Raw genomic sequence first — 27020 nt, 5'->3', positions numbered from 1 at the left:
CCAGCTGTTTTTTTTTTTTGCACTGAAATCCCTAACAGAAGAACTGCAGTCTTAAGTCCATTGTTGCAGCTAAACACCTTGCTGTGGTCCGAGCATTTCATAATGAAATCTCAAAGGGTGTCTGATATAGGCTGTTTTATATACAGGTTATAGATTTAGTTCATAGGCTTTCCTCCCACAGTCTGACATTTTACATTATGTTTTGTTTCCATTAAACTGTTGCTGAACTTCTGGTCTACATGCAACTTATAGTAGTTACCTAGAATACTTCTTTACTGAGTTTTTATTACATCAGAGGTGAAAGTTCTGTATATTATTTTAGAAAAAATGCATTTGTTTATTTATATGATGCAGTAACTAAAATGCCATAGTTTTAATCAGCTAATGTGTTGGGATCAAATTCAGCAGTCTGCTTCTCAAAACTCCTTAAGAGTTAAGCGCATGTTGCAGCTGGGACAGACTGTATCTGCCTAGAATTTTATAATTAAAGCTCAAAGAGGGATTGAGATATGTTCTTTTTTTTGCATACAGGTACCAGATATATTGATTCATAGGCCTTCCATGCCACAGTATGGCATTTTCCTTTGTACTCTTATTTATTTATTTTACAGTTTGTTTGCTGGGATAGTCCATTGGGCCAAGAAGAGCCCATTTTCAATGAAGTCCTAGGGAGAAAAGCTCCATGAACAGCAATATAATATGAAGACAATGCATTTACATTTATGTAATACTATTGAAGAACAATGGCATTACATAACATGATAAAAAATGTACGACTGCAGTGAAAAGTCAGTTAAAAAATTACAAACACACACACAAATAGGTCAATTAAAAATAAGAAAAAGCCATTGGTGCATATTCCTGTTAAATTTGTTAGAATGTGAAATAACACGGGGTAAGCATTACAGTTTTACATGAAGTAGGATGGGGATAAGAGGTATTAATTGTTGAATATAAGAATAAAGGTGGGACAATAAGAAAGAGAAAAAATAGAGCAAGAGTAGGAGTTAATGACAGAAATGAAGATGGTAGTAGTCAGAGAAGCTCAGTATGATGAAGAGAAGACAGAAGTAAAGGAGTGTGAGAAGTGGGGAAAAAGAGGTCTTGTCTTTTATTATGAATGTGCAGTCACAGTAGTAACCTAGAATTCTTTACTGCATTGTCATTACATCAGAAGTTAAAATCTTGAATGTTTCACCAGCATATGATTTTTATCAGTGGAATTGAGTACCCCCATTCACAGTCTAGGCTCATGTGCAGTAAACTCTGCAGTAAAGTATAGCACTTACCCACTGAGTGAGGATAACTCCATGCATAAATGCAGTTTACCTCAATTTAGGTAAGGGTTTTGACACAATACCTTACCCTAATAATGACAGATTGGTCTAACTTACTGTAATTCCTCCTGCAACCTGTTAGATTGCCACCTGGCTCACTGATAGACATCATTTTGTTAGAGCTAATGACACATGATCCTTCAGGAGATATGTCACAAGTGGTGTATACCATGTCTGTCTTTTGGGATCACTTCTATTTGGCATCTTCTTTTCTGATGTTAAATCTGACATAAAGGTCTCGGACTAGCAATGTTAATGGGTAATTGTAAACTTGGGGTCCTCATCATATTCCTTGAAGACACTGAAGTCCTCCAAGGGGATCTAAATCAAACAAACCTATAGTGTCAGTTTTACTGTCTTAAGCTGAATGCCAAAAATGTAGAATTGTACTGTTTAGGACGCAGTAACTCTCACACACCTACAATGTAAATGACCCACCTTAAAACAGACACTGTCATTAGTGACCCAGGCACCTTCATGGTTAAAGTCTTTGACCAGCACATAGCCACTTTCATTAGTAAAGCCTTCCGTTTTGCCCAGCTGGTTACTAATGGGCCTCTTCTCTTGGTCAAGTGATCTTCCTCTTTTTGTCATTCCTCATCAAACCTATACTCGAATATGGAGTGCCTTTCATTATGGCGTGCCCTTCATACTCGAATATGGAGTGCCTTTCATTATGGCGTGCCCTTCATACTCGAATATGGAGTGCCTTTCATTATGGCGTGCCCTTCATACCGAATATGGAGTGCCTTTCATTATGGCGTGCCCTTCATACTCGAATATGGAGTGCCTTTCATTATGGCGTGCCCTTCATACTCGAATATGGAGTGCCTTTCATTATGGCGTGCCCTTCATACTCGAATATGGAGTGCCTTTCATTATGGCGTGCCCTTCATACTCGAATAGGGAGTGCCTTTCATTATGGCGTGCCCTTCATACTCTAATATGGAGTGCCTTTCATTATGGCGTGCCCTTCATACTCGAATATGGAGTGCCTTTCATTATGGCGTGCCCTTCATACTCGAATATGGAGTGCCTTTCATTATGGCGTGCCCTTCATACTTGAATATGGAGTGCCTTTCATTATGGCGTGCCCTTCATACTCGAATATGGAGTGCCTTTCATTATGGCGTGCCCTTGATACTCGAATATGGAGTGCTTTTCATTATGGCGTGCCCTTCATACTCGAATATGGAGTGCCTTTCATTATGGCGTGCCCTTCATACTCGAATATGGAGTGCCTTTCATTATGGCGTGCCCTTCATACTCGAATATGGAGTGCCTTTCATTATGGCGTGCCCTTCATACTCGAATATGGAGTGCCTTTCATTATGGCGTGCCCTTCATACTCGAATATGGAGTGCCTTTCATTATGGCGTGCCCTTCATACTCGAATATGGAGTGCCTTTCATTATGGCGTGCCCTTCATGCTCGAATATGGAGTGCCTTTCATTATGGCGTGCCCTTCATGCTCGAATATGGAGTGCCTTTCATTATGGCGTGCCCTTGATACTCGAATATGGAGTGCCTTTCATTATGGCGTGCCCTTGATACTCTAATATGGAGTGCCTTTCATTATGGCGTGCCCTTGATACTCGAATATGGAGTGCCTTTCATTATGGCGTGCCCTTGATACTCGAATATGGAGTGCCTTTCATTATGGCGTGCCCTTGATACTCGAATATGGAGTGCCTTTCATTATGGCGTGCCCTTGATACTCGAATATGGAGTGCCTTTCATTATGGCGTGCCCTTGATACTCGAATATGGAGTGCCTTTCATTATGGCGTGCCCTTGATACTCGAATATGGAGTGCCTTTCATTATGGCGTGCCCTTGATACTCGAATATGGAGTGCCTTTCATTATGGCGTGCCCTTCATACTCGAATATGGAGTGCCTTTCATTATGGCGTGCCCTTCATACTCGAATATGGAGTGCCTTTCATTATGGCGTGCCCTTCATACTCGAATATGGAGTGCCTTTCATTATGGCGCCCTTCATACTCGAATATGGAGTGCCTTTCATTATGGCGCGCCCTTCATACTCGAATATGGAGTGCCTTTCATTATGGCACGCCCTTCATACTCGAATATGGAGTGCCTTTCATTATGGCGCGCCCTTCATACTCTAATATGGAGTGCCTTTCATTATGGCGCGCCCTTCATACTCGAATATGGAGTGCCTTTCATTATGGCGTTCCCTTCAGTGTGTTCCTGGCCAAAAACGTTACCCAACTTGAAAGGCTCCAGTTGTTCCTTACAAGAAAATCTAAGGTGTGAGCTCCCTGTGTTACTCAGTGTGTCTAAAATTCTTGTCTCTCTCCTTAGTCTTCAGCAGACTCTTATGGGGTGATTTATGCCAGGTATACAAAGCTATAAGTGACCCAGTCCTGCTTGATGCACTACATAGCCACAAGACTGGTAGTAGTGCAATACAGGATCAAAGGATCTAAATCTATATTGTAACATAAATGGGACTTGTTGGAGTAACATAATTCCCCATTTCCAAACAGACATTCTTTGTAAACAAAGCACTTCCCTTACTGTCTTCAAATCTAGCTTAGATAAATCGATGGGAATTAGTAAATATACTTCAGGCTAAGCCCCCTATCCCTTATGAAAGGCAGAGTAACTTGGGTGTACCAGTGGGACTGCAGTAGCTAGGCTTCAAAAGACTTACCTGGTCGTCTTTGAAGTTAACATGAGGGTGAAGTTGTGCATGTATAATCATGCCTGGAATCAGCATCCAAGAGCATTTTGTAGCTGATGGTCATGACACAGTATAGAAATTTGCTGCGATATTTGTCATGCTTATAGAGCTGTGGTCCTCCTTACTAATTTGGCTGCTGTGTTTTGTTTCAAGTAATTATTTCATATTTTTTTAGTCTGACAGTATGGGGGGATTCGTAAAAATAACCACAATGTGTACATTATGTGTATACTGAGTAACCTTTCTGAATGAATATACCACAAAAGCATTGTGGTAGGGCTGCTGTTAAATTCAGAAAAGTTACCTCAAGGAGTACACACAGTTATACACCTTATGTTAACCTTTATGAATTGCCCTCAGTATATTTCTGAATCATTACCTCAAGGAGTACTAAGTACATTACCTCAGAGTCATTCTAAGGGGATCCAGCATCTGTCGGCCTGGGATGACATGATTGACAGACCTCGATGCTTTGCCATAGATGGCCTGCATTTGTCATCCCTGGGTTTCCAGATACTGGCTAAGGCTCTTGTAACCCCTATAGTGCCTTTTTAGGTGTTGTTCCAAAGACCAAATTACCACCGTAACAGCTGTAAATAAATGCAATCTGAGGGTAATGCTGCTCAATGCTAGAAGTCTAAATCTCAAGATGCACTTGCTTGAAGCACTCCTCAAAATGCAGAACATCAACATTTATACTGTAATGGAGACCTGGTTTAAAGCAGCAGAAAGCACCCCTGCACTACCAGGCTATCACTCATTCTACACCTTTTGGCCCCAGAACATGGACCGAAGCTCCAAAGGTGGTGGAGTCTCCATATTCATAAAGGATGTGCACACCTCCGGACTAGTAGCCCAGCATAATGCATCTGAGATGCTTCAGGTACAACTAACATTGGGTAAGAGGGCAATTTAGGTCATAGCCTGCTATAGGTCCCCAACCATGTCCCAACACTCTCACTCCATGTTCCTAAGCACCATGGAAACAATTAGTCCAAACCAGCACGGTCATACTAGGTGACTTCAACTACCCAGCCATCAACTGGGAAAACTACTCGTGTACCAATACACTGGCCCAACGCTTCCTGGAAGTCATTAGTTCCAATGCTTTGCACCAATTAATTCTTACCCCCACTAGAAAAGCAACATCCTTGACCTGGTTATTGCTGATATGGGCAACCATTGCTCTACTCCAATAGTCAGTTCCTCCCTGCTTAGATCCGACCACAAACACATCAACATGGAAATCCACATCCACCCCCCCCCGCAAAGGTAACCAACATGAAAAGCTTCTCCAAAGCCGGGCAATGGGAACACTTGGCCAAATAAACAACTTGTGAACTAGTGCAGTTAAATCTACCCTGTATCACATACTTGGTACCCCTAACTTCAAAAGTGGAACCCACAGTGGTATTCTTACAGTAACGGCACATATTACATTTATACAAGCCCACTCTGAAGTTTGAAACTTAGATTTCCTCTCGAGAATGTTTTTATGATTGTAGGCCTTTTGAATACCATCCTTGGATATCCCACTAGTTTCTTCCAGGTGTATCCATCCTGTGTAACCAAATTCCAATTTTTCTGGATGATAGAAATAATTTCCTTCACATCCATAATGTATGTCAAAATGAAATTACAAGGATTGGGTTCCCTTTTGACTGGGCTGGGTCTATAGTTGTCCTGGGGTACACTGATCTGATTGAGAATAGGTACGTCAAGTGTTCCCATTGCCAGGCTTTCTATGTTGGGAAAACAGAAAACTCCAAGAGCGTATGTGTGGACATTTGTACGCTATAAGAAAGGGCAAGACGTAGAATGCTTTGGCTAAACATATTACAGAGAACCCACAACATGAATTTTCATTCCAAGTAATTGACCAAGTTCAGTCAGATGGAAGGGGTGGCCGGACTCACTTATCCTGGAGAGTAGGGAATTAGTTTGGCAGCTAAGATTGGATGCGTGCCGTTACCCAGGCATCAATGGTATGTCATCAATCATATGTCTGTTAAAACTTAAAAGTTTAAACAGATGATACAGTTGGCCTACAAGTGTCCATTTAAATATTTAAATATAGGTATACAATAGTCTCAGCTGTATTTTTCTGACATATACATATACTGTAAATTTTGGATACAAGTTTATTAAATAGGCAGATGTATCCTTATAGGAAGTTTTAAGGTCATGTAGGAGTTTTGGGGGACAGGTTAGTATTAATTAAAATGGTTTAGTTTGATATATTCAAAAATAAGAATATGTAGTATTTCATGCTATGTGCTTTTAACCTAGCAGTTTCGTGCAGGAAATGTTTTGTGACAGCACATTTTACATTTTAATTGACTTCTCTGTCTAGGTTGATTCGGTGCATTCAGATTGTATTCGGTGTATTTCATTTTATTTTATTGTTCTTGCATAGTTTTAATATAGCAATGTATTTTTTGTATTTTAATACTTTTTTGTGATCATGTGAGAGAAGTCTAAGGATATAACAAGGGGTTTATTGTTATGACGTTGTATCCGTTCTGAAGAAGTTGTTTTTTTAAACTGACGAAAAGCTTGTGTTGAGCTTAATAAACGTTTTCTTTCATTGTCTCCCAACGTTTTGAGCGACTTGTTTTAGGCTTCCGGAGGGTTTCTGGAGGGATTCCACCTGTTTCTTTTTACATCAGTTTTTCTTTGGTTAGCAATTAATAAACTCTACAGTAGAAGGAAGAAACTGTTGCAGAAAAAGTGAAGTCCCAAGACTGGAAAATCTCCCCTATTAGCCTCAACAAAAAGTTGAGATCCCTTATCAAAACCTCTAAAGCCAGCTATTAAGTCAGAATTGTGGCCAACACTAAAAACAACCACGAAGCCTTCTATAATTATATCAAGAATCTCCATGGTTTTCTCTGAGTTACTGCACAATGGTACCACCTGTACTGAGTCAACAGATATTGCCAACATACTGGCCAACAGATTCAGTGCCAACTTTACTCCTCTCTCCCCCTAAAGGACCAATCACGATACCGGTGGAATGCCAGGCACCCAGCATTACTGCAGCACAGGTTAAAGCTACATTGTCCAAGGCCAAGAATACAGCTTCCATGGGACCTGACAATATCCCTGGATGTGTTCTACATTGACTACAAAGTTAACTGGCACCACATCTGTGTGCCCTGTTCAGTCACAGCCTCACCTCAGACTTTGTCCCTACCAAATGGTGCACTGCTGCAGTCATCCCTCTCTATAAAGGGGGAGCAACTACAGACCCTGGAAATTATTGCCCCATTAGCCTGATGAGTCTGATATGTAAGGCTACGGAGTGCATCATTGTGGACCTAATTAACAAGGATATAGGGAATCTCCAAACTCTAGATCCCATGCAGTTTGGTTTTGTGAAAGGTAGATCATGCCTGCTAAACCTGTTTGACTTCCTTGAGTCAGTCACCAGAGGTCTGGATGAGTGCAAGGCAGTTCATACAGCCTACCTCAATCTGGCCAAGGCCTCTGCTACCATTCCCCACTCAGGAATTATTGATAAACTCACCAATCTAGGCATCAACCCCTGTATCACTAGGTGGGTTGCAAATTTGCTCACAGAACCCACAGTGTGAAAGTAGCGGACTCCAAGTCAGACTACCGACCAGTCACGGATGGAGTCCCACAGGGATCGGTCCTGGGTCCTCTCCTGTTTGGCATCTTCTTCTCAAAAATCCAGGCCAACATGGCGGGACACTGGCTAACCAAGTTCATAGATGACTGCAAGCTGGGAGACCTTATTAACTCCCCAAGTGATGCAGACATCCTACAGAAAGGCCTCACTAAGACCAATGATTGGTGTTGAAACCATGGCCTTAAGCTTAATGCCAAAAAATGTGTCATCATCCCCTTTGGGACAAACTCAGTTCCCACTAATTACCACATCGATGGGAGCCCACTGAATACTGAAGGCTTTATAAGAGATCTGGGGACACAGGTTGACAGCAACCTCTCCTTCGATCACCACATTGCCACTGTGGTCAGAAAGTCCCATGTGGCACATCTCATTACCAAGGGTTTTGCATCCAGGAAGAAAGAGGTCATCATCTCTCCCTACACTTCCCTCATTAGGTCAATCATAGAGTGTAATGCCTCATTTGGCATACATATCACTAGACACATGCAACAGCGGGAAAGGCCGTAAAAGTACCTCACGAAGAGGATCCTAGGCATTAAACACATGTCCTACATGGACGGACTCAAAAAATCCAGTTATTCTCTGTCTCGTATAGTCTGCTAAGACGCAATCTCTCCTTTACTTACAAAGCCATGTCTGACCCAGTTCTTTTAGAAATGCTACATCTAAAGAAATCCCAATCCTTCCGCACCACACGCTCCAGAGACCGCAACCTCATTACCGCAATCAATGGAACATGCTGGAGGGACAGGTTTATAACCCAGAGACTGCCCATGCTCTGGAGTAAAGTTTCCCATACATGTCAAGCAGAGCACTTCACTGGCCCTCTTCAAGAGAAATCTTGAGTGGATGGGAAATAGAAAGTTCACCCCGGGGATCACTCCAGTGGCTCTACTTGATAAAGGCACTGGGAGCTAACGTCAGGCAGCACAATGCCAGGGCACTTCTATGGGCTAGGCTTGTAAAGGCTCCAGGGCCATTAACCTAGTACACACCTATGAACCTATTATCACTAGGGTATTCTTATGTAATGTAATATGCCAAACTTTGATTTTATAGCATGTTATATGACCCTGTTCTACACTTTCTGATGTTCTTCATGTTTCACTGTTGCAGTCCTTACATTTGGGTTATCTGCTTGCAGGTAGCCCTCAGTCGGCCAGATTAACAAAGTCTTGGGTCCTGCATCGGTTGCTGTCCCTTCCATGACGTCAGATCGTCAGGGGTATAAAACATGCAGCCGACGCCATTACATCATTCTTTCTTGCCATGCGGTGCCCGAAGCAGAAGCAGTTCACAAGTGTCAGTCGGCCAACTCCTGAAATTTTCATTTTTGAGTTTCAGAACTGAAGTCTTCAACTAAAGCTAAGTACCCTGTTGGGGAAACTTTTTCTTGCTCCTTACCGATGTCAGTAAAAGTTAATAATTGCATTACTTGTGGAAAGCAAATACCTCATAAAGGTTTTCATTCGTACTATATTCATTGCCTAGGTCCTGATCACGATGTACCTTGCTGTCAGTTTTGTGCTTTATTTATTCAGCGCATTGTCTATCGTCTGTGTATTTTCGCCTCTAAATATTTCGGTTCTTGGTTTAATTATCCGGAAATGTTGTCGGTTAGCCATCCAACTACCGAGATTCCAAAAAAAACGCAAAGATAAAGACAGAGACAGGCCGCCGAGGTCCAAAACTGCCGACGAGGCTTCTCCTAAGCCAGTCGCCAGTTCGCCGGTACTCAGTGAGACGCTTTTGCAGCCCCTGATACCCGCTACTTCTGATTCAAAGGCCTCTACTGAGACCCATTCGGAGTCTGGTATGCCGCGAGATGCTTCAACTATGGAACCCATGGATGTCTCTACCTTGGATGGGTCCGGAGCTGCTGTGCAGGCACCAGCTTCTGAGGGAGTATTCAGGCCTATGGACTTGCATATTAAACTGGCACCTCCTTCTTTACTTAGGCCTAAATCTCCATCTATGCCTAAAAAACCGACGCCCAGGCCACATGCTCAGGCCTCTATGCCTAAAAAACAAATGATAAGAATGGCTGAAGATCTAATAACTCGAATTAGGGGTAGCCAACTCCCCCCCCCTCTAAGTGGCCTAGGAATGAAGTTGATTATGAATCTTCTGATCAGGATTCTGTTTTTTTCTGATTCTTCTGAAGATCTGGATTTGCCCTTATCTACTTATGAAGATCCTGATGCAGAGGACTCCATTCCCGCTGCTTCCCCTCCTGAGGATTTTTCTTTTGGGGAAACCTTACATACTCTAAGGGAGCATTTCCACTGGGAAAGCCAGGATTTTTCTCATTCAAAAAAGAGGCTTTGGGATTTCCTTCTCCTACCTCAGCATAGGCCTTTAGCTATTCCTCCTGTACTAGACATTGTTGATGCTTTTTTGGAATCTAGTTCGGCTTCTGATTCACTGCCTCCTGCTCCCAGAAAACCTGACTGATACTACAGGGTCCCTGAGTCCCACAAGTTCCTTTTTAAAAATCCTATTGCAAATCCAGAGACTATTTCACAGGGGCCCAAGGGCATTAAGGCTTCTACTGCTAAAAATCTTACCCCTTGTGATAGAGACTCCAGGGCGCTGGATAGATGGGGCAAAAAGGTTTACACTTCTGCAACCTTGGCAATTAGGGCTTTAAACTGCCAGTTTCATATGTTAAAATATCAGCAACATGTTATTGGACTGCTTAAACAGAAAATGATGTTGATTCCTGATTGTGTGGAAAATAAAGAGTTACAGGATTTAATGCATTCTGCTGAACAAATTGGAAAGCATACTTTGCAATTTGGTTTTGATTCATTAGAGGCCTCTTGCAGGGCTGCTGTTATTGGGTCTGTGCTCAGAAGGCATGCTTGGCTCAAGAAGCAATCTTTGCCTGATCATGTTAAAGCTAAATTGATGGATGCTCCTTTAAATCAGGACCGCCTGTTTGGCAACAAGGCTGAGGAAGTTCTTAAAAAGATGGAAGATGAAGCTGAGTCTATGTAAACCGTTAAAGATTTTTTACAAGTTCAGCCTCCTAGATTTAGTAGGCACTGACCCTCTAAGAATTGGTCCTTTCCAGCTCCTTCCAGGTCTTCAAGCCAAACTCAGACACAGCAAAAAACCCCAGGTTTCAGTCCCAGGGAACGCACAGAACTAAGCAGTGGGGGGCTTCCACTTCCAAATCTGGGAATAATAAGGCTCCCCCTATGGTAAACTGTCTCAATGACTTCCTTTTAAAATTTCCAAGCACTTATCAACTGACTGCCCCTTTTGGGGGTAAAGATTGCTCTTCAGGAACTCGTTACGCAGGACAAATGGGTTTTAAATATAGTGTCCCAGGTATACAGATTTCACTTCCTCATGTTGCTAACACCAAGCGGGTGGGCGGACCTACCCCCAAACAAGTGGGCAGAGGCCCAAAAACCAGTACTTTCTCTCTTAAGCATGGGGGCTATTCAACTGGTACAAGAAGAGGAAAAGGGACAAGGTTTCTACTCTAGACTTTTCGTGGTACCCAGAATAGACAATTCATGACATCCTATCCTGGACCTGTCAACTCTAAACACCTATTTGGAGATTCCAAAATTCAAGATGCTGACTCTTCACCAGTTACTTCCTATGCTAGGCAAAGATGCCTGGTTGGCAACACTAGATTTAAAAGAAGCCTACCTGTACATCCCAATCAGGGAATCTTGCAGAAGATACCTATGCTTCAAAGCAGGCTACATGCACTATCAGTTCTCTGCACTGCCCTTTGGCTTATGTACTGGGCCCAGGGTATTCACAACGTGCCTAGCTCCAGTTACTGCATTTTGCATGCAAAGAAATATTCAAATATACCCATACCTGGACGATTGTCTAATTCAGGCAGAAAGCCAGGACATATTTTGAATCATCTGGCCTTTGTACAAAGGGTTCCAACTTGTCTGGGGTACACCATAAACGAAAATAAATCACACCTGGTACCCTGTCAACAAGTTGTATTCCTGGGAGCAAGCTTGAATACAACTTCCCAGATGGCTTACCTCACGCCAGAGAAACAAATTCATTTGACAACCTACTTCAAACAAGTGGCCACAAAAACCCTGCTATCTTCAAGACAAATACTTCAAGCCTTGGCGTTCATGGCCTCCTGCATTCTTCTAATTCCATATGCAAGACTGCATATGAGGAAACTACAGTGGTATCTAAAAAGCCTATGGTGTCAACATTTTCAAGACCTGGAAACAATTATTCCTATCATACCTTGCCTACACCTAGAGTTCCTTTGGTGGGCAGAGGCCTACCACCAAAACAAACAAGGGACTAACTGTCACACCACCCACTGCTGCTCAAACCCTAACAACAGACGCATCAGACTATGCATGGGGGGTTCACCTGGCAGGGAAGTGCATTCAGGGCAAATGGAACCCAAGCCAAATGCACCTGCATATCAATCAAAAAGAAATGTTAGCTGTACACAATGCTCTGACAGCCTTCAAGGACCACATTCTTCCAGGACAACTAATGGTAAAGACGGAGAACACCACTGTTATGTGGTACATAAACAAGCAGGGGGGTACACATTCTTACCCCCTCTGCAGACTAGCCATGGCATTGTGGAACACAGCCTTGAGCTACTAAGTGCACCTACAAGCTCAGTTCCTGCCAGGAAAATGAAATACACCAGCAGACGTTCTAAGCAGAAACCTCATGGACCCACGAGTGGAAACTGGAACCAAGGGTTTTCAACATGTTGACAAGCAAATGGGGAAGCACAGATATAGACCTGTTTGCCTCTCCGCAGAACTACCAATTGGACAAATTTTGCACAAGGACTCCCCACAAACAAGCCTGGAAAGTGGATGCTCTGTCCTTCAGCTAGAAAAACCTATCAGTCTATGCCTTCACCCCTCTGCCTCTGCTCTCCAAAGTACTTCTAAAAATCAAACAGGACAACCCAAGGATGATTTTAATTGCTCCAGACTGGCCGCGCCAACACTGGCACCCCCTCCTGCACAGTGTGTCATGGCTATCTCCATGGCATCTGCCTCAGACTCCTTCCCTGCTGTCTCAGCAGGAGAACCAGACTCTGCACCCTCCGCTTCAAACACTGAACCTTGCAGCCTGGCTAATTACTTAATCTCTCCTTTACATCCCTCAGCAAACCTGTGATGGATATCATTTTAGAGGTAAGGAGGCCTAGTACTAGAAAATCTTATGCTGAAAAATGGAAAAGATTCTGTGCCTGGAACCAATCTCAAGGGATGAGCACAGCAGCACCCAATTTACCTCAGATTTTACAATACCTAACTGAGATGCTTCACAAGGGCCTGTCTTTTTCCTTCCATTAAAATCCATGCCTCAGCCATTTCAGCTCATTATAACACAAAACCACCCCTCTTCTCTCATCCACTGCTCAAGCAGTTCCTCAGAGGGGCCAAAAATTTTAGACCACCCAGGAGAGCTCCAACCCCAGCCTGGGACCTTAATTTTGTTTTGGAGAAACTCACTCTACCTCCTTTCGAGCCAGCTGCTACTGCAGACTTAAAATTTCTGTCTTGGAAAACCGCTTTCTTTTTAGCAATCACTTCAGCTAGAAGGGTATCTGAATTACAGGACCTTATGGCAGTGTGGAGCCTTTCATGCGGACAGGGTGTCCCTCAGAACCAATCCATCCTTCGTGCCCAAGGTGGTATCCAGTGTGGCTCTTAATCAGTCCATTCACTTGCCAATCTTCTTTCCCAATCCACAGAATAAAAGGGAAACAGATACTGCATTCCTTAGATGTGCACAGACAGCTTAGATTCTACTTGGACAGGAGTAAACCTCAAAGGAAATCTGAACAACTGCTGGTGGCATTTGCTGCAGGGACAGAGGGGAAGGCTATTTCAAAGCAAACCATTTCTAAATGGATAAGCCATTGCATTCATTTCTGCTGTAAGCACCATGGAAAACCTATCCCCCAGGGGATCAGACCTCACTCCACCAAGGCTGCATCTACCTCTACAGCCTTTCTCAAAGGCGTCCCTACCAGGGACATCCTAGAAGCTGCTACCTGGAGTTCTGTACATACTTTCACCAAGCATTATCATTTGCCAATTTTCTCTAAATTCAGAGCTGGCTTTGCCACTGCAGTCTTGCAGGGCCTTATAGCTGGCCCTAATACTATCAAAATGTCTCCTCCTAACCAACCATAGCTTTGGGAATCTACCCAAATGTAATGACTGCAACAGTGAAACACGAAGAACATAGTACAGTTGTGTACACTTATCATAAATGTAGATGTTAGAGTGTATTCACTGTTGCAGTCCTGATTACCCTCCCTCCAGCCCCCTAACTTTTGGCTATACCTCTACTTTCCTTTACTGTGCTTAAAAGCCTTTTTGGTGTATTTGCTTTTTTGCTGGAGGTATATATTTGTGCGTTTATAATTAACTGCTTCCCATTGGGGGGGGGGCCTGACATCTGGGGCAAGAAAAACTGATGTAATGGCATCGGCTGCATGTTTTATACCCCTGACGACCTGACGTTATGGAAGAAGGGACAGCAACTGATGCAGGACCCAAGACTTTGTTAATCAGGCCGACTGAGGGCTACCTGCAAGCAGATAATCCAAATGGAATGACTGCAACAGTGGATATACTCGAACATCTACATTTATGGCAAGTGTACACAACTGTACTTTTCTCTGTCTCTCTCTCTCTCTCTCTCTCTCTCTCTCACACACACACACACACACACACACACACACACACACACACACACACACACACACATAGTCACTGAGGCGTAGCAGTTTTTTTTTTTCTTTTTTTAACCAACTGGAAACAAATTATGTACTTCCCCTACTAGGCAGAAGTGGATATTTTATGCACTGTTCTGTAACTTAACTCCTGATGAAGGGCTCATGCCAGTCTGAAAGCTCAAGTAATTGTAAACTCTATGTTGGTCCAATAAAAGGTATCTGACATCTGTGTTTTCATTTAAATGTTGTAGTAAAATAGGCATAGTTTGCTTGCTTTGAGAGAGATGCCATTATTTGAGTTTCCGTTTTCCTGATTTCCCTTATAACTTAGATCAAGCTATGTGCAATAAAAACCTAACCATTCACAGGTCTTACCCTGACAATTTCATAAGAATATCTTGAAGTGTTATAGAATAGAATGTATTCATTTGAAGGTAAGGGTAAAATTCAGATGAAAATAGCCTTTCAAAATGTAAAATTTGCAAGAGCTACATGCCAATCAATTGAAAACAAGCAGCTTTATCTGCAGAGTAAAAAAAAAACGAAAGATATCACAAATTGAAATCCGTAAAGTGGCTGTAATTTAAGGCCTAAAAATATGTATGTATGTGTAAAAGTGGTCTTTTTATTTTTTGTATGTTGAGGCATAAAGAATGAGACAACTTTTTTCCATTAAAATTCAAGATGCAGCTGTTTTTTTTCATTTGAGTGTAGAAACCCAATTATGTTTTCTTCCTTTTGCTACAGATACATTTCCCATTAATATTCTCTGGAAATTTCATGAAAAATTTTAAACCATTATGGAAACAGATGCATTTATTTACAAACAGAAAACCTGGCCAGAGACGCCCAGTATTATGAGGAAAGACCACCTTAAATGTTTTTTGCTTGGTAGCTAAAAGATTAATAAACAAAAAATGTTTGCCTTACAGGTACTCTGACTCAAGCAATTCGCAATTTTGCAAAAAGTTTGGAAGGATGGTTAACCAATGCAATGTGTGATTTTCCACAAAAGATTCTTCAAACTAAGGCAAGTATATATTTGAATTAATATGCATCCTCTTTTGCTAATGCTTGATTCACTGGTCATTTTTATGCTTATGTTCATCCCATTTATACTATGCATTGTATTTTAGGAATGTGATTCCAAAGGATGCATAGCAATGTAAATGATCCACAGAAGAAAATTTTACCCAAGGTCTGTCTGAAAATTTTGAAAAGTACCTTATTTGATGTGTTGTGTTACAGGTTGGAGTTGTGAGTGCCTTTGCACAAACGTTACGAAGATACACGTCTTTGAACCATCTTGCTCAGGCAGCTCGTGCTGTGTTACAGAATACTTCCCAGATAAATCAGATGCTCAGTGATCTCAATCGGGTGGACTTTGCCAATGTACAGGTAAATTCCAGACCTGTTAATTTACTTGACTGTTCATGATTAAACAGATCTTTCGTTATAGTTTCAGAAAAATGGCTTGTCTTTCGCTTGAAGGAATGACAACTATTCCTTGTCACTTCATGAGGTTTATGAATGAACACCAGTTGCTGTAAGGAAGATGAGGAAAAGCTGGAGTACATAAAGGATGGTGCTTTCCCCAAAAGAGAGAGAGAGAGAGCATCAAAGTGTAGGGCTTATGAGTGCCCACTAGAAGACAAGGGAGATGAGGATTCAGTATTTATAATGTCCCCTTTATTCTTAATTCTCATGATCCTAATGTAACTTCCCATACATAATCATAGTCTTTGAACTTAGTGCCATTAATTACATTGACTATTTTCTTCCCATCATTAATCTTGCATTTTTCTTGACCATCTTCTATTACGTTAGCCTTCCCCTCTACTTTAACACATAATACCTTGGTATTTGTCTTGCCCAACTACTCCCTCCCCCACCTTTATTATTCCTCCCCCTTTATCCCTTCCTCCATCCAGTGTTATTTGCTATGTCCTCTGACTCCTCATTGTTCCATTTACTTTTCCTCCTGTTCCTTACTGGCTGCCCTTTCCTGATTTCCTTACTCATGATACTAGTCTTTCATCCACTTCAGACCAAAATCCAGCTTTCTTCCCGTTCTTTGCTGTCTTGGACTTAACTCACCCTGCTGCCATCAGCAGCTGTGCTCAACCCACCCTGCTGCCATCATCAGCTTTACTCCTTCTAATATGGAGCACTTTGTTTCCTTAGCTTCAATACTGAATAAGCACACTCACCATCTACTCTCCATTTCTGAGACCTGCATTGTCCCACCTTGAGTGACCTGTCACATAGATACTCCATTTCCCTGCACCTTCACTGCATATGTAAAATGGCAACCCCTGATTCCATTCAGTTTCAATATTCATTTTCCTGTTATCAGTCTTCCTCTTTTATCCTACCTAGCATTTTGTACCATTGGCAGAACAGTCTTTCATGCAGGTCTGCCACTCCACTTGCCTTCCTCATCTTGCCGCACACCTCATAAGCTGTACAGTGCATCCATCTTCCATAGCTCAGTATTCTTCATTCTTCTCTGTCTGAGCTTTTCCATCTGATTTGTCCTTTCCCTTACTGTTATGGCCAAGTTGTCTTCTCATAGTCTCTCATCTCCTTCATCATTTCCACTTTCTTCTTGTACATCTTTTCTAGCTCTGCGTATTCTAGAAAGTACCATCTTGGCAACCCCCAGCTCCACTACCTACTCGGATATCTTGCACTGTTCTCACATCCCTTCAGCATATAATATATTTTCCAAGGACCAATCCCTTTTTCTTTCTTTCTTTGCTGTATCATCTGTCAGTACAGGTACCCACCTTCATCCCCTGGCCAATCATCTCTAGATAAACCTCTTGCTCCTATACTGGAATGGCTCCCAGGAATGTTTCTCATTTCTTCTATATAGGGGTTCTGTCTCTATTGTACTCCAACCATTCCACAATTTTCCCAGTTCACCCCAGTAAGATCTTTATTTTGCCCACCACCTTAAGTGTCAGATTGGTATTCACACCACTGCATACAGCCACAAGTATGGTAGGCCTAAGCTTCCAACAACTTAATTACCCTCATTTTGTCTTTACTTACCCTTGTCCCCTCCCACTCTATGCTTATCTGTCACAGACTTTAATTTGCTTGCATTTGCCATCCATTAGTGTTGCACCAGATATTCAGTACTAATGGGGCCACCTCTACACACTGTCAGAGATCCCCTGCCTGCTGTGTCCACTTGACCACGATGCCAGGTAATCTGGCCCTTGCTTCATCTCATTCACTTGGATTTCTGGTACTGTGAGAAATACCTTAATGCCTTAGTATTTGTATTTCTTTCTCCCACTGAACGGTCGCATTTATCTTGTTGCCCCAGCATGATTACTGTAAATTTGCTGAGATGGAACTTCAGACCCAGTAATTCTCCAAAGTCTTTGAAAATGTATTTTACCATTCCTAGAATCCCCATTAAATTAATAAACAACATGATGCAGTCCTCTATGAACTGCAGAAGGGGTCATTACTGGGCACATTGCGAGTGCTGCGAAGAGCACTTTTGACTGACATCAAAGATTGAGACAATACTAATTTCATGAACTGTAATCATACTTTGATTAGGAATTGGGTCCATTCCTGTCATAGTATTAGAAACCCAAAAGATTTGGAGAAATTAAAAAAAAAAGTAAAGAAAGTAAAGGTGTCTCCTTCCAGTCCAAACTCCCTTGGGTAATGCCAAAGTCTTAGGACTAATGCTTCCCATATAGGGGCAGTCCCGTCATGTAAGCCTTCCCATCCTTTGATAGCCTACCATTAGCAGGAAGACTTATACCAAGGGAATCCTATAAAGCCATCTCAAAATCTCTTCCATAACCATGAAAAGAAAATTGCAGTCTACTGTTTTAAAACGCTTTTTGAATGTGAAATACTACACCTGCCTTACTGTCTCTATGCTGCTTCACCTATTCTACAAAAAGTAACAGCAGCTGTCCGTGGTCTGTCGACAATATGCCTGTAATAAAATTCAGCTGAGTAGGCTCCACCACTTTTGGTATTATTCTGTTTAGCCCGGCTGCCATATGTCTAATGAAAGTCTATATTTGCATTGTAGGGGAATGCTAGCTGGTAATTTGCTAGATTCTCTGGGTCTCCCTTTACCTTTGTTCGCATTGCTACGGTAGCCCATGTTATCATGTATGGTAAATGTCTCTCCTCTCCCCATGAAAAAAAAAAATTCATCCTTGCCTTAATAACTTCATTGTTTCTAGTCTCACTTTGTGAAAATCACTGTGGAACCCTTCTGGCCCATTACAAGTGGTCAGTCTGAGCCCTTCAGTAGAGTAAAACCTGTCACCATCTGAGACAATGGATGGTGGATATTTTTGCATCTCTGTAAAATTGTGAAATATCAACATTTTTTGTCCCTCACAACTGGCACTCAGTCAGCCATCCAGGATTGTTTGAGGGGAATCATGACCAGTGAAGACTACTGTGTTTACTTTCTCTTCCCGTTGATTCTCAGAAACACACAAAAAGCAAACAAGCACAGATCAGAACTAATTTTTGGAAGGACTCGTGGCCTACATTGTTTGTTTCCCAGTGCCGATCCCTTACTGTGCAAGATCCACCGACACTGATGCCATTCAAGGAATTGATATCTTATGCATCCAGAGTTCATTACCCTAACATCTGACATCAATGCCCTCAGGCTGTTAATGTTACTTCTGTGGATCTGTATATAGCTCACAACTCCAAGTTCTCAAACTAGTTTAAGGAAATTCTAGCAGCATCCCAGCAGACTTCTACTTGGAAGACCTATTAGCATGAGTTGAAAAGTTCATACCATGAGTGGTATAAAACCACAACAAGCTGTATTCACCTGATACTACAATACTTAGTTGAGCTATTAAGTCAAGGTCTCTGCTCCTGATCCCTAAAGGTTCACCTACCTTCCAGTACGGTGTATTGTAAGGACAACAGAGCTTTCCTTTAAAGAACAATGTGCTAAAGGACATTCATTCACAGTCCAATGCTTTTGTGGGAGTTTTACTTTATATTATAGAAACTAACCATGAGCCCCTTTGGGCCTGTGACTTTGGCTGATCTCAGATTTCTGTCTTGGAAAAATCTTTGTAGTGTCTGTTACCTCATCCAGTTTATCTGAACTGCAGGCAGTATCAGTTAAATTGTCATATGCCATCTTTCACAAATTAAGAAAATGTATTACAAGAACACCAAATTCTGGCACCTGGGAAAACAGTACCTTCTCAGTCACCTGGTGGATCTGTTTATTTACACTTTTCTTCCCATCACTCTTCAATTCAGAGTCCTTCAGATGATACAGAAAGACAGAATCCTCAGTTAAGGCAGCACTGGTCTTACTCGCCTACTAAACATGAAAAGGATGGATTCTGTTCCACTGCCTCAACATGTAAACCTCTTTATCTCATTGCATTGATTCACTCATGCATCCCAACCTTGAAGACATTAAAGTTGACAACTTAGTTGATTTAGTACTAATCTACCCTTAGGCACGTTTTTATTTTTCAGGACGTCCTAAGCTAGGAATCTAAAAGCAAGGAAATCATACCTAGTTAAATGGAAAAGGTGATGCATTTGGTGCAATAAAGAGGCCTTGGACCTAAAGCAGACAGCAGTGTCTCCAGTCAACTTGTACCTGGCAGACTGTTACAAATTACCCCCCCCCCCCTCCCAATAGTTGATACCACCTAAGAAGGAACTCCCTCTAATAGTACCTGAACTGTGTATTTGGAAAATTGTGACTACCACCATTCGAGCCAGCAGCTTCACCACCTGCTGAATTTTTGCTTTGGGTCTTTCTAGTGGCTGTAACTTGTGCCAGAAAGGTTTCCGCATTGCAGGCCTTGTATGCACGCAGCCCTTTCTTAAATTTATTGATTTATTTATTTAACCTCTGTTGACCAAGTTAGTCCTACTAGGCTAGTGGCCTCTGTTCAGGGGGGAGACCTGAGGTGGTTATTGTACTACTAGCGGAAATTATTTCTAGGAAATCTGAGAACGTAACCTTACTCTGTTTTCAGTAAGTGCCATGGGATCTTTTACATCCACTTGGGCTACTATCAATTCAAGCAGATGGTACCGATGTTTAACATCACATACATAGGTCAACACGCTCAGGAGTCCAAGACCCCCCCCCCCAATACTGCACTGTAGTCCCCATAATCAATTTATTTGGTGTGGGTATAGAAACCTACAGCCTTCTGGACTTCCCGCAGCAAAACTAAGTGCACTTCAGTTTTAACCACTGATGCTGACACTTTTTTCACAAGTACAGGGTTTCTCTCTGCACCAGTCCAGCTTTAACACCCAATGTAGCTTCTCTTAACCATGCTGTCAATCTCCCAGTATTTTCCCTACCTACAGAGTAAGGGAGAATGGATTCTACATACCCAGGATATGCACTGGCAGGTCAGATTTTACATGAGAAAAACGGAGCTGCTGTTTGTAGCCTTTGCAAAAGGTAAGGAGGGCAGGCCTGTGAGAACAGACTGCCTCCAAATGGTTAGCCTGCTACATCTCATTGTCCTACCTGTTCCATGGAAAAGCTGCACTAGAGCAGCATGTCACAGCACAGTCTAGTGTTGCCCATAGCCTTCCATGAGGAGGGAGAGGTTAGCATTCTGGCCATTTTGGAAGCAGACACCTGTCATCTGTCCACAGTTTTTCCAAATACTACAATTATGGTATTTCGCCAAGAGTCATGACAGGTTTATCCATTCTATTTATGCAAGGGCTCTTAATAGCATATTCCTTCACAGGGCCAGCCACCCCATCTATAGAAATCCTAGGAACCATCCTAAGAATTAACAGCAGTGCCACAGTGAGCAGTATGAAGAACATAATACAGTTGCTTAGGAACTTACTATAACTGTCGATACTGGAGTATGTTCACCGTTGCAGTAATATTTCCCTCCCTCCATTCCTCTGCTTATTACCAGTTATTTATCTCTCTGTCTGTATGTCTGTCTGTTTTATCCATCCATCCATCCATCCTTTATTGACCAGATTAGTCCCGCTAGGCTAGTGGCTTCTTTTCAGGGGAGACCTGAGGTTCTATTTATACTACTAGGGGATATTTGGCCAGAGCATCAGGGAACTACACCTACTATCTTCAGTAGGTGCTGTGAAGTCTTTTACATGCATCTGAGCTGCCACCAACTTAAGTAGATGGGGCCTCTGTTTAACTTGTCATCTGAACGACTTCACATTCAGGTGTGCGGACCCCCCACCCCCACCCATGCTGCACTACAGTGTCAGCTATTGATCTACGTGATACAGGAATAGAACCCACAACCTTCTGCTACCTGTTACACTGCTGACAACCATCCTGTTGTAGTAGTGCTAACTGTTGGGACTTCTGTTGTAAATGGTGTAATGTCCAGATATTTTCACCCTTCCACCTCTTGGCTGGGTGGATGCCCTTCCACTTGGATGTCAAAACATCTGAAATCTAAGGGGAATTTTCACCATGCAATATTTACTTTATCATGCTCTTGAAGTAGCAGGGAGATGTTCATGTTTTACTGTTGCAGTCATCACATTTGGGTTGTCTGCCTGCAGGTAGCCCTCAGTCGGCTTGAATATCAGAGTCTTGGGATTTCTGCATTGGATGCTGTCACTTCTTCCATGACGCCAGATGGTCAGGGGTATAAAACATGCAGCCGACGCCATTACATCAGCTTTTCTTGCCGTGAGGTGTCCGAAGCAGGTCGCAAGGGCCGGTCGGCCGCCTCCTGAAATTTTCATTTTTCTGAAGTCTTCTAAAAGATAAGTACCCTGTTGGGGATCCTTTTTTCTTGCTTTAACCAACGTCAGAAAAAATTAATAATTGTCTTACCTGTGGAAAGCAAATACCTCACAGAGACTTTCATTCTTACTGCTTCACCTGTTTAGGCCCAGACCATGACGTTCCTTGCTATCAGTTTTGTGCCTCGTTTAATGCCCGAACTCTTCATCTTCTGGCTATTTATGTTGCTAAATTCTTTCACTCTCATTCTCTGTATTCAGAAATGGCTTTGATAAGCCATCTGACTATCGATCTTCTGAAAAAACATAAGGATAAAGACAGGGACAGACCGCATAAGCCGGTATTCAGTGAGGTGATTTCGCAGCCACTGATACCCATTTCTGCAGATTCGCAGGCCTTTACTGAAACCCAATCGGAGTCCAGTATCCTGCGCGATGCTTCTTCGACTATGGAATCTGCGGATGTCTCTACCTTGGATGGGTCCGGAGTCGCTGTGCAGGCACCGGCTTCTGAGGGTGTATTCAGGCCTTCCGATGTTCATATTGAACAGATGACTTCATTTCTAGCCAAAATTTCTCAGGCCCAGAGCTCGCACTAAGCCTAGGAAATGGACGACCAAAGCGCATTCTCAGGCCCACATACCACAGAAACAAATACTTAGAATGGGTGTGAACCTTATTTCTTTAATTAGGGCAAGCCAGCCTTCCCCCTCTAAAAGACCTAGAACTGATTTTCCTTCTGATTCTTCAGTTCGAGTCCGAGGACTCTGACCCTTCCGATTACCAGGACATACCTTTATCACCCTATGAGGATTCTGATGCAGAAGATTCCATTCCCTCTGTGTCTCCACCAGAGGATTTTTCTTTTGGTAAAACCCTGCATACCCTTAGAGAGCACTTCTGCTGTGAGTGCCAGGACTACTCAAAGTCCAAAAAGAGACTCTGGGAATTTTTAAACTTGCCTCAGCACTGGCCTCTAGCTATCCCTTCTGTTCTGGAAATTGTAGATGTCTTCATGGAATCCAGCCTTACCCCTGATACTTTGCCTCCAGCTCCCAGGAAACCTGACAGGAACTACAGAGTACCGGATTCCCACAAATTCCTCCTTAAGAATCCTGCTGTGGATCCAGAGACCATCTCCCAGGGACCTAGATGTATTAAGGCTACAACAGCCAAACACCCTACCTCTTCGGACAGGGATTCTAGGGCTTTAGACTGATTGGGTAAGAAGGTATACACCTCTGCTACTCTCGCCATCAGGGCTTTAAATTGCCAGTTTCATATGTTAAAAGTATCACCAACATATTATGGAGCTAATTAATCAGAAAATTATGTTGATTCCTCATTGTGCAGAACATAAAGATTTACAAGAGTTAATGCATTCTGTTAATCAAGTTGGAAAACGTACTTTGCAATGTGGTTTTGATGCCTTAGAAGTATCTTGCAGGGCTGCTGTCACTGGGTCTGTTCTTAGAAGGCATGCGTGGCTTAAGGAACAAATCTTGCCAGACTATGTCAAAGCAAAATTACTAGATGCTCCCTTAAACCAAGAACGTCTGTTTGGCATTAAAGTAGAAGTCCTCAAAAAGATGGAGGAAAAAGCTAAATCTGTGAAAACTGTTAAATATTTCATACAGGTACAGCCACCTAGATTCAGTAGGCATTGGCCTTCTAAAAACTGGTATTTTCCAGTCCCTCCCAGACCTTCTCAGTCCAGACACAGGGGCAGCAGACCACTAAGACTACAGTCTCAGGGTATGCACAGATCTAAACAATGGAGTGCTCCCACCTCAAAAACAGGGATTAGTAAGCCACCATCCTATGGTAAAATGTCACAATGACTTATCCTTAATTTTTCCAAGCCTTACCCAAGTACTTGCACCCACAGGAGGAAAACTAGCCCTGCATGCAAAAAACTGGGACTATATTACCCAGGACAGATGGGTCTTGAGCATTGTATCCCAAGGATACAGATTCTACTTCCACTTACTGCCAACCCCAAGCAAATGGCCAGACCTCTCACCCCAAACCAGTGGGCAGAGGCCCCAAAAGTGCAAGTACTTTTCTCTTCTCTGTATCAAGGCTATTCAGCCTGCCCCAGCAGAGCATAGGGGACAAGGGTTTTACTCCAGACTGTTTCTGGTACCCAGGAAAGAAAACTCTTTGTACCCTATCCTGGATCTGTCTATTCTCAACACCTTCCTGGTGGTTCCTAGATTCAAAATGCTTACTCTCCAACAACTGCTTCCTGTGCTAGCCAAGCACTCCTGGCTAGCCACCGTAGACTTAAAGGAAGCACTTCCCTTTGGCTTATGTACTGCACCCAGGGTATTCACAAAATGCCTAGCTCCAGCCATTGCATTTTGCAGGCAGAGAAAAATTCAAATTTACCCATACTTAGATGATTGCCTGATTCAGGTGGACAGTCACAGCACCTGACATTTGTAAAAAGACTTCTAACTTCACTGGGGTACATCATCAAAGAAAAGAAGTCACATCTGGTACCCAACCAACAATTGTAATCCTGGGAGCAAGCTTGAACACAACTCCCAGATGGCATTACTTAATCAAGAAAAACAAATTTATTTGACAAGCTACTTCAATCTACTGGCCACACAAACCCAGTTATCTGCAAGAAAAATACTGCAAGCCCTAGGGTTCATGGCCTCTTGTGTTCTACTAATTCCATATGCAAGACTGCATATGAGAAGGAAACTTCAGTGGTACTTAAAAGTCTCTGGTGTCAACATTCTTGGGACCTGGAAACAATGATTCCTATCATTCCTTGCCTAAAGGCAGAGTTCCTTTGGTGGGCAGAGGCCTGCTACCACAACAAAGGACCCCCTTTCACTCAACCCCCTGCCACCCAAACCCTAACAACAGACTCATCAGACTATGCATGGGGGGCTCACATGGCAGGACAATGTATTTAAAGCAAATGGAACCCAAAGCAAATGCACCTGCATATCAATCAAAAAGTAATGTTAGGTGTACAGAATGCTCTGACAGCCTTCAAACGTCTTATTCTTCCAGGGCAACTATTGATAAAGACAGACAACACTACAGTTATGTGTTACAGAGGCAAGCAGGGGGGAAACCATTTCTACCCACTCTGCAGGTTAGCCATGGCTCAGTGGAACAAAACCTTGAGCGATTAAGTACACCTGCAAGCTCAATTCTTGCCAGGCAAACTAAATTCACTGGCAGACGACTTAAGCAGAAATCTAATAGACCCACACTAGTGGAAACTGGAACCCAAAATATTCAAGCTCTTGAGGAACAAATGGGGGACACCAGAGGTAGACCTGTTTGCCTCCCCTGAAAAATACCAGTTGAACAAATTCTGCACCAGAACTCTCCACAGTCAAGCTTGGAAAGTGGATGCTGTGTCCTTTACCTGGAAAAGCCTCTCAATTTATACCCCCCCCCTGCCTCTCCTCTCGAGGGTTCTACTAAAGATCAAACAGGACAAGCCAAGGACAATCCTGATTGCCCCAGACTGGCCACGCCAGCACTGGTACCCCCTTTTGTGCAGCTTGACAGTGCTGCAACCATGGCACCTGCCTCAGACTCCTTCCCTGCTGTCCCAGCAGGTGGGCCAGATTTTGCATCCTCAGCTACAAACCATGAACCCAGCAGCTTGGCTCATCCCCTGAATTCATCACCAGCCACCCTCAGTAAACAGGTGCTGGATGTCATCCTTGAGGCAAGGAGGCCTAGTACTAGAAAATCCAATTCAGAAAAGTGGAAAAGATACTGTTCTTGGAGCCAGTGTCAAGGAATGGCCACAGCTGTGCCCAGCTTACCTCATATACTAGATTGTTTAACAGAAGTGCTCCACAAAGGCCTTTCCTTCTCTTCAATTAAGATTCATGCCTCTGCCATCTCCGCTCATTGTAATACTGAGCCACCCCTCTTCTCTCATTCTTTGGACAAACAGATCCTGACAGGAGCCAAAAATTTAAGATCCCCCAGGAGAGCTCCCACTCCAGCCTGGGACCTCAACTTTGTATTGGAAAAACTCATGCTTCCACCATTTGAACCTGCTGCTTCAGCACAGTTAAAATTCCTCTCCTGCAAAACAGCTTTACTTCTATTAGCAAAAAGAGTGCTGGAATTGCATGCCCTTATGGTGCTGGAACCCTTCATTATCTTCCATGTGGACAGGGTTTCCTTCGGGGCTTGCCCATCATTTATGCCCAAGGTGATGTCCAGTGTGGCTTCCATTCATTTGCCAATCTTTTTCCCTAATCCTCAGAATAAAGGGGAAAGGTTCCTACACTCCCTCGACGTGCACAGGCAGCTTAAGTTCTATCCGGACAGGACTAAACCTTTCAGAAACCTGACCAGCTGCTAGTCAGCTTTGCTACAGAGACAGAGGGCAAGGCCTTTTCAAAGCAAACCTTTTTTAAATGGATAGCACACTGCATCCATTTCTGCTACAAACACCATGGGAAACCTACCCCATAGGGGATCAGAACTCATTCCACTAGGGCTACATCAACTCTTCAGCATTTCTCAGGGAGTCCCTTCCAGGGACATCCTGGAAGCTGCAACCTGGATTTCTGTACACACCTTAACCAAGCATTACCACTTATCTTTTCTAAATCCAGAGATGGATTTGACACAGCAGTCTTACAGGGCCTGCTTGCCAGCCCTAATGCTTGACTGCCTCCACCCATCCTTAGCTTTGGGAATCAACCCAAATGTGATGACTGCAACAGTGAAACACGAAGAACATAGTACAGTTGTGTACACTTACCGTAAATGTAGATGTTTGAGTGTATTCACTGTTGCAGTCCTAGTTACCCTCCCTCCAGCCCCCTGACCTTTCTGTACTTCTACC

General features: G+C 42.9%; 1 protein-coding gene across 1 annotated transcript in view; it reads left to right on the top strand.

Moving 5' to 3' along the window:
* RFX2 (regulatory factor X2) overlaps positions 1 to 27020 on the top strand; it is a gene marked incomplete at its 3' end in the record, with an annotated part of 743615 nt that overhangs the window by 606782 nt on the left and 109813 nt on the right. Inside the window, 2 exon segments of the mRNA XM_044090762.1 lie at positions 15361 to 15458; positions 15677 to 15826. Of these exon segments, the coding sequence (XP_043946697.1) occupies positions 15361 to 15458; positions 15677 to 15826 (248 nt within the window).

Source organism: Protopterus annectens, chromosome 13.part0 (assembly GCF_019279795.1).
Source record: "Protopterus annectens isolate FY-2018-M chromosome 13.part0, PAN1.0, whole genome shotgun sequence".
Classification (NCBI taxonomy): domain Eukaryota; kingdom Metazoa; phylum Chordata; order Ceratodontiformes; family Protopteridae; genus Protopterus; species Protopterus annectens.
Note: the sequence above shows the minus strand (reverse complement) of the source record. Positions and strands in the feature narration are given on the sequence as shown.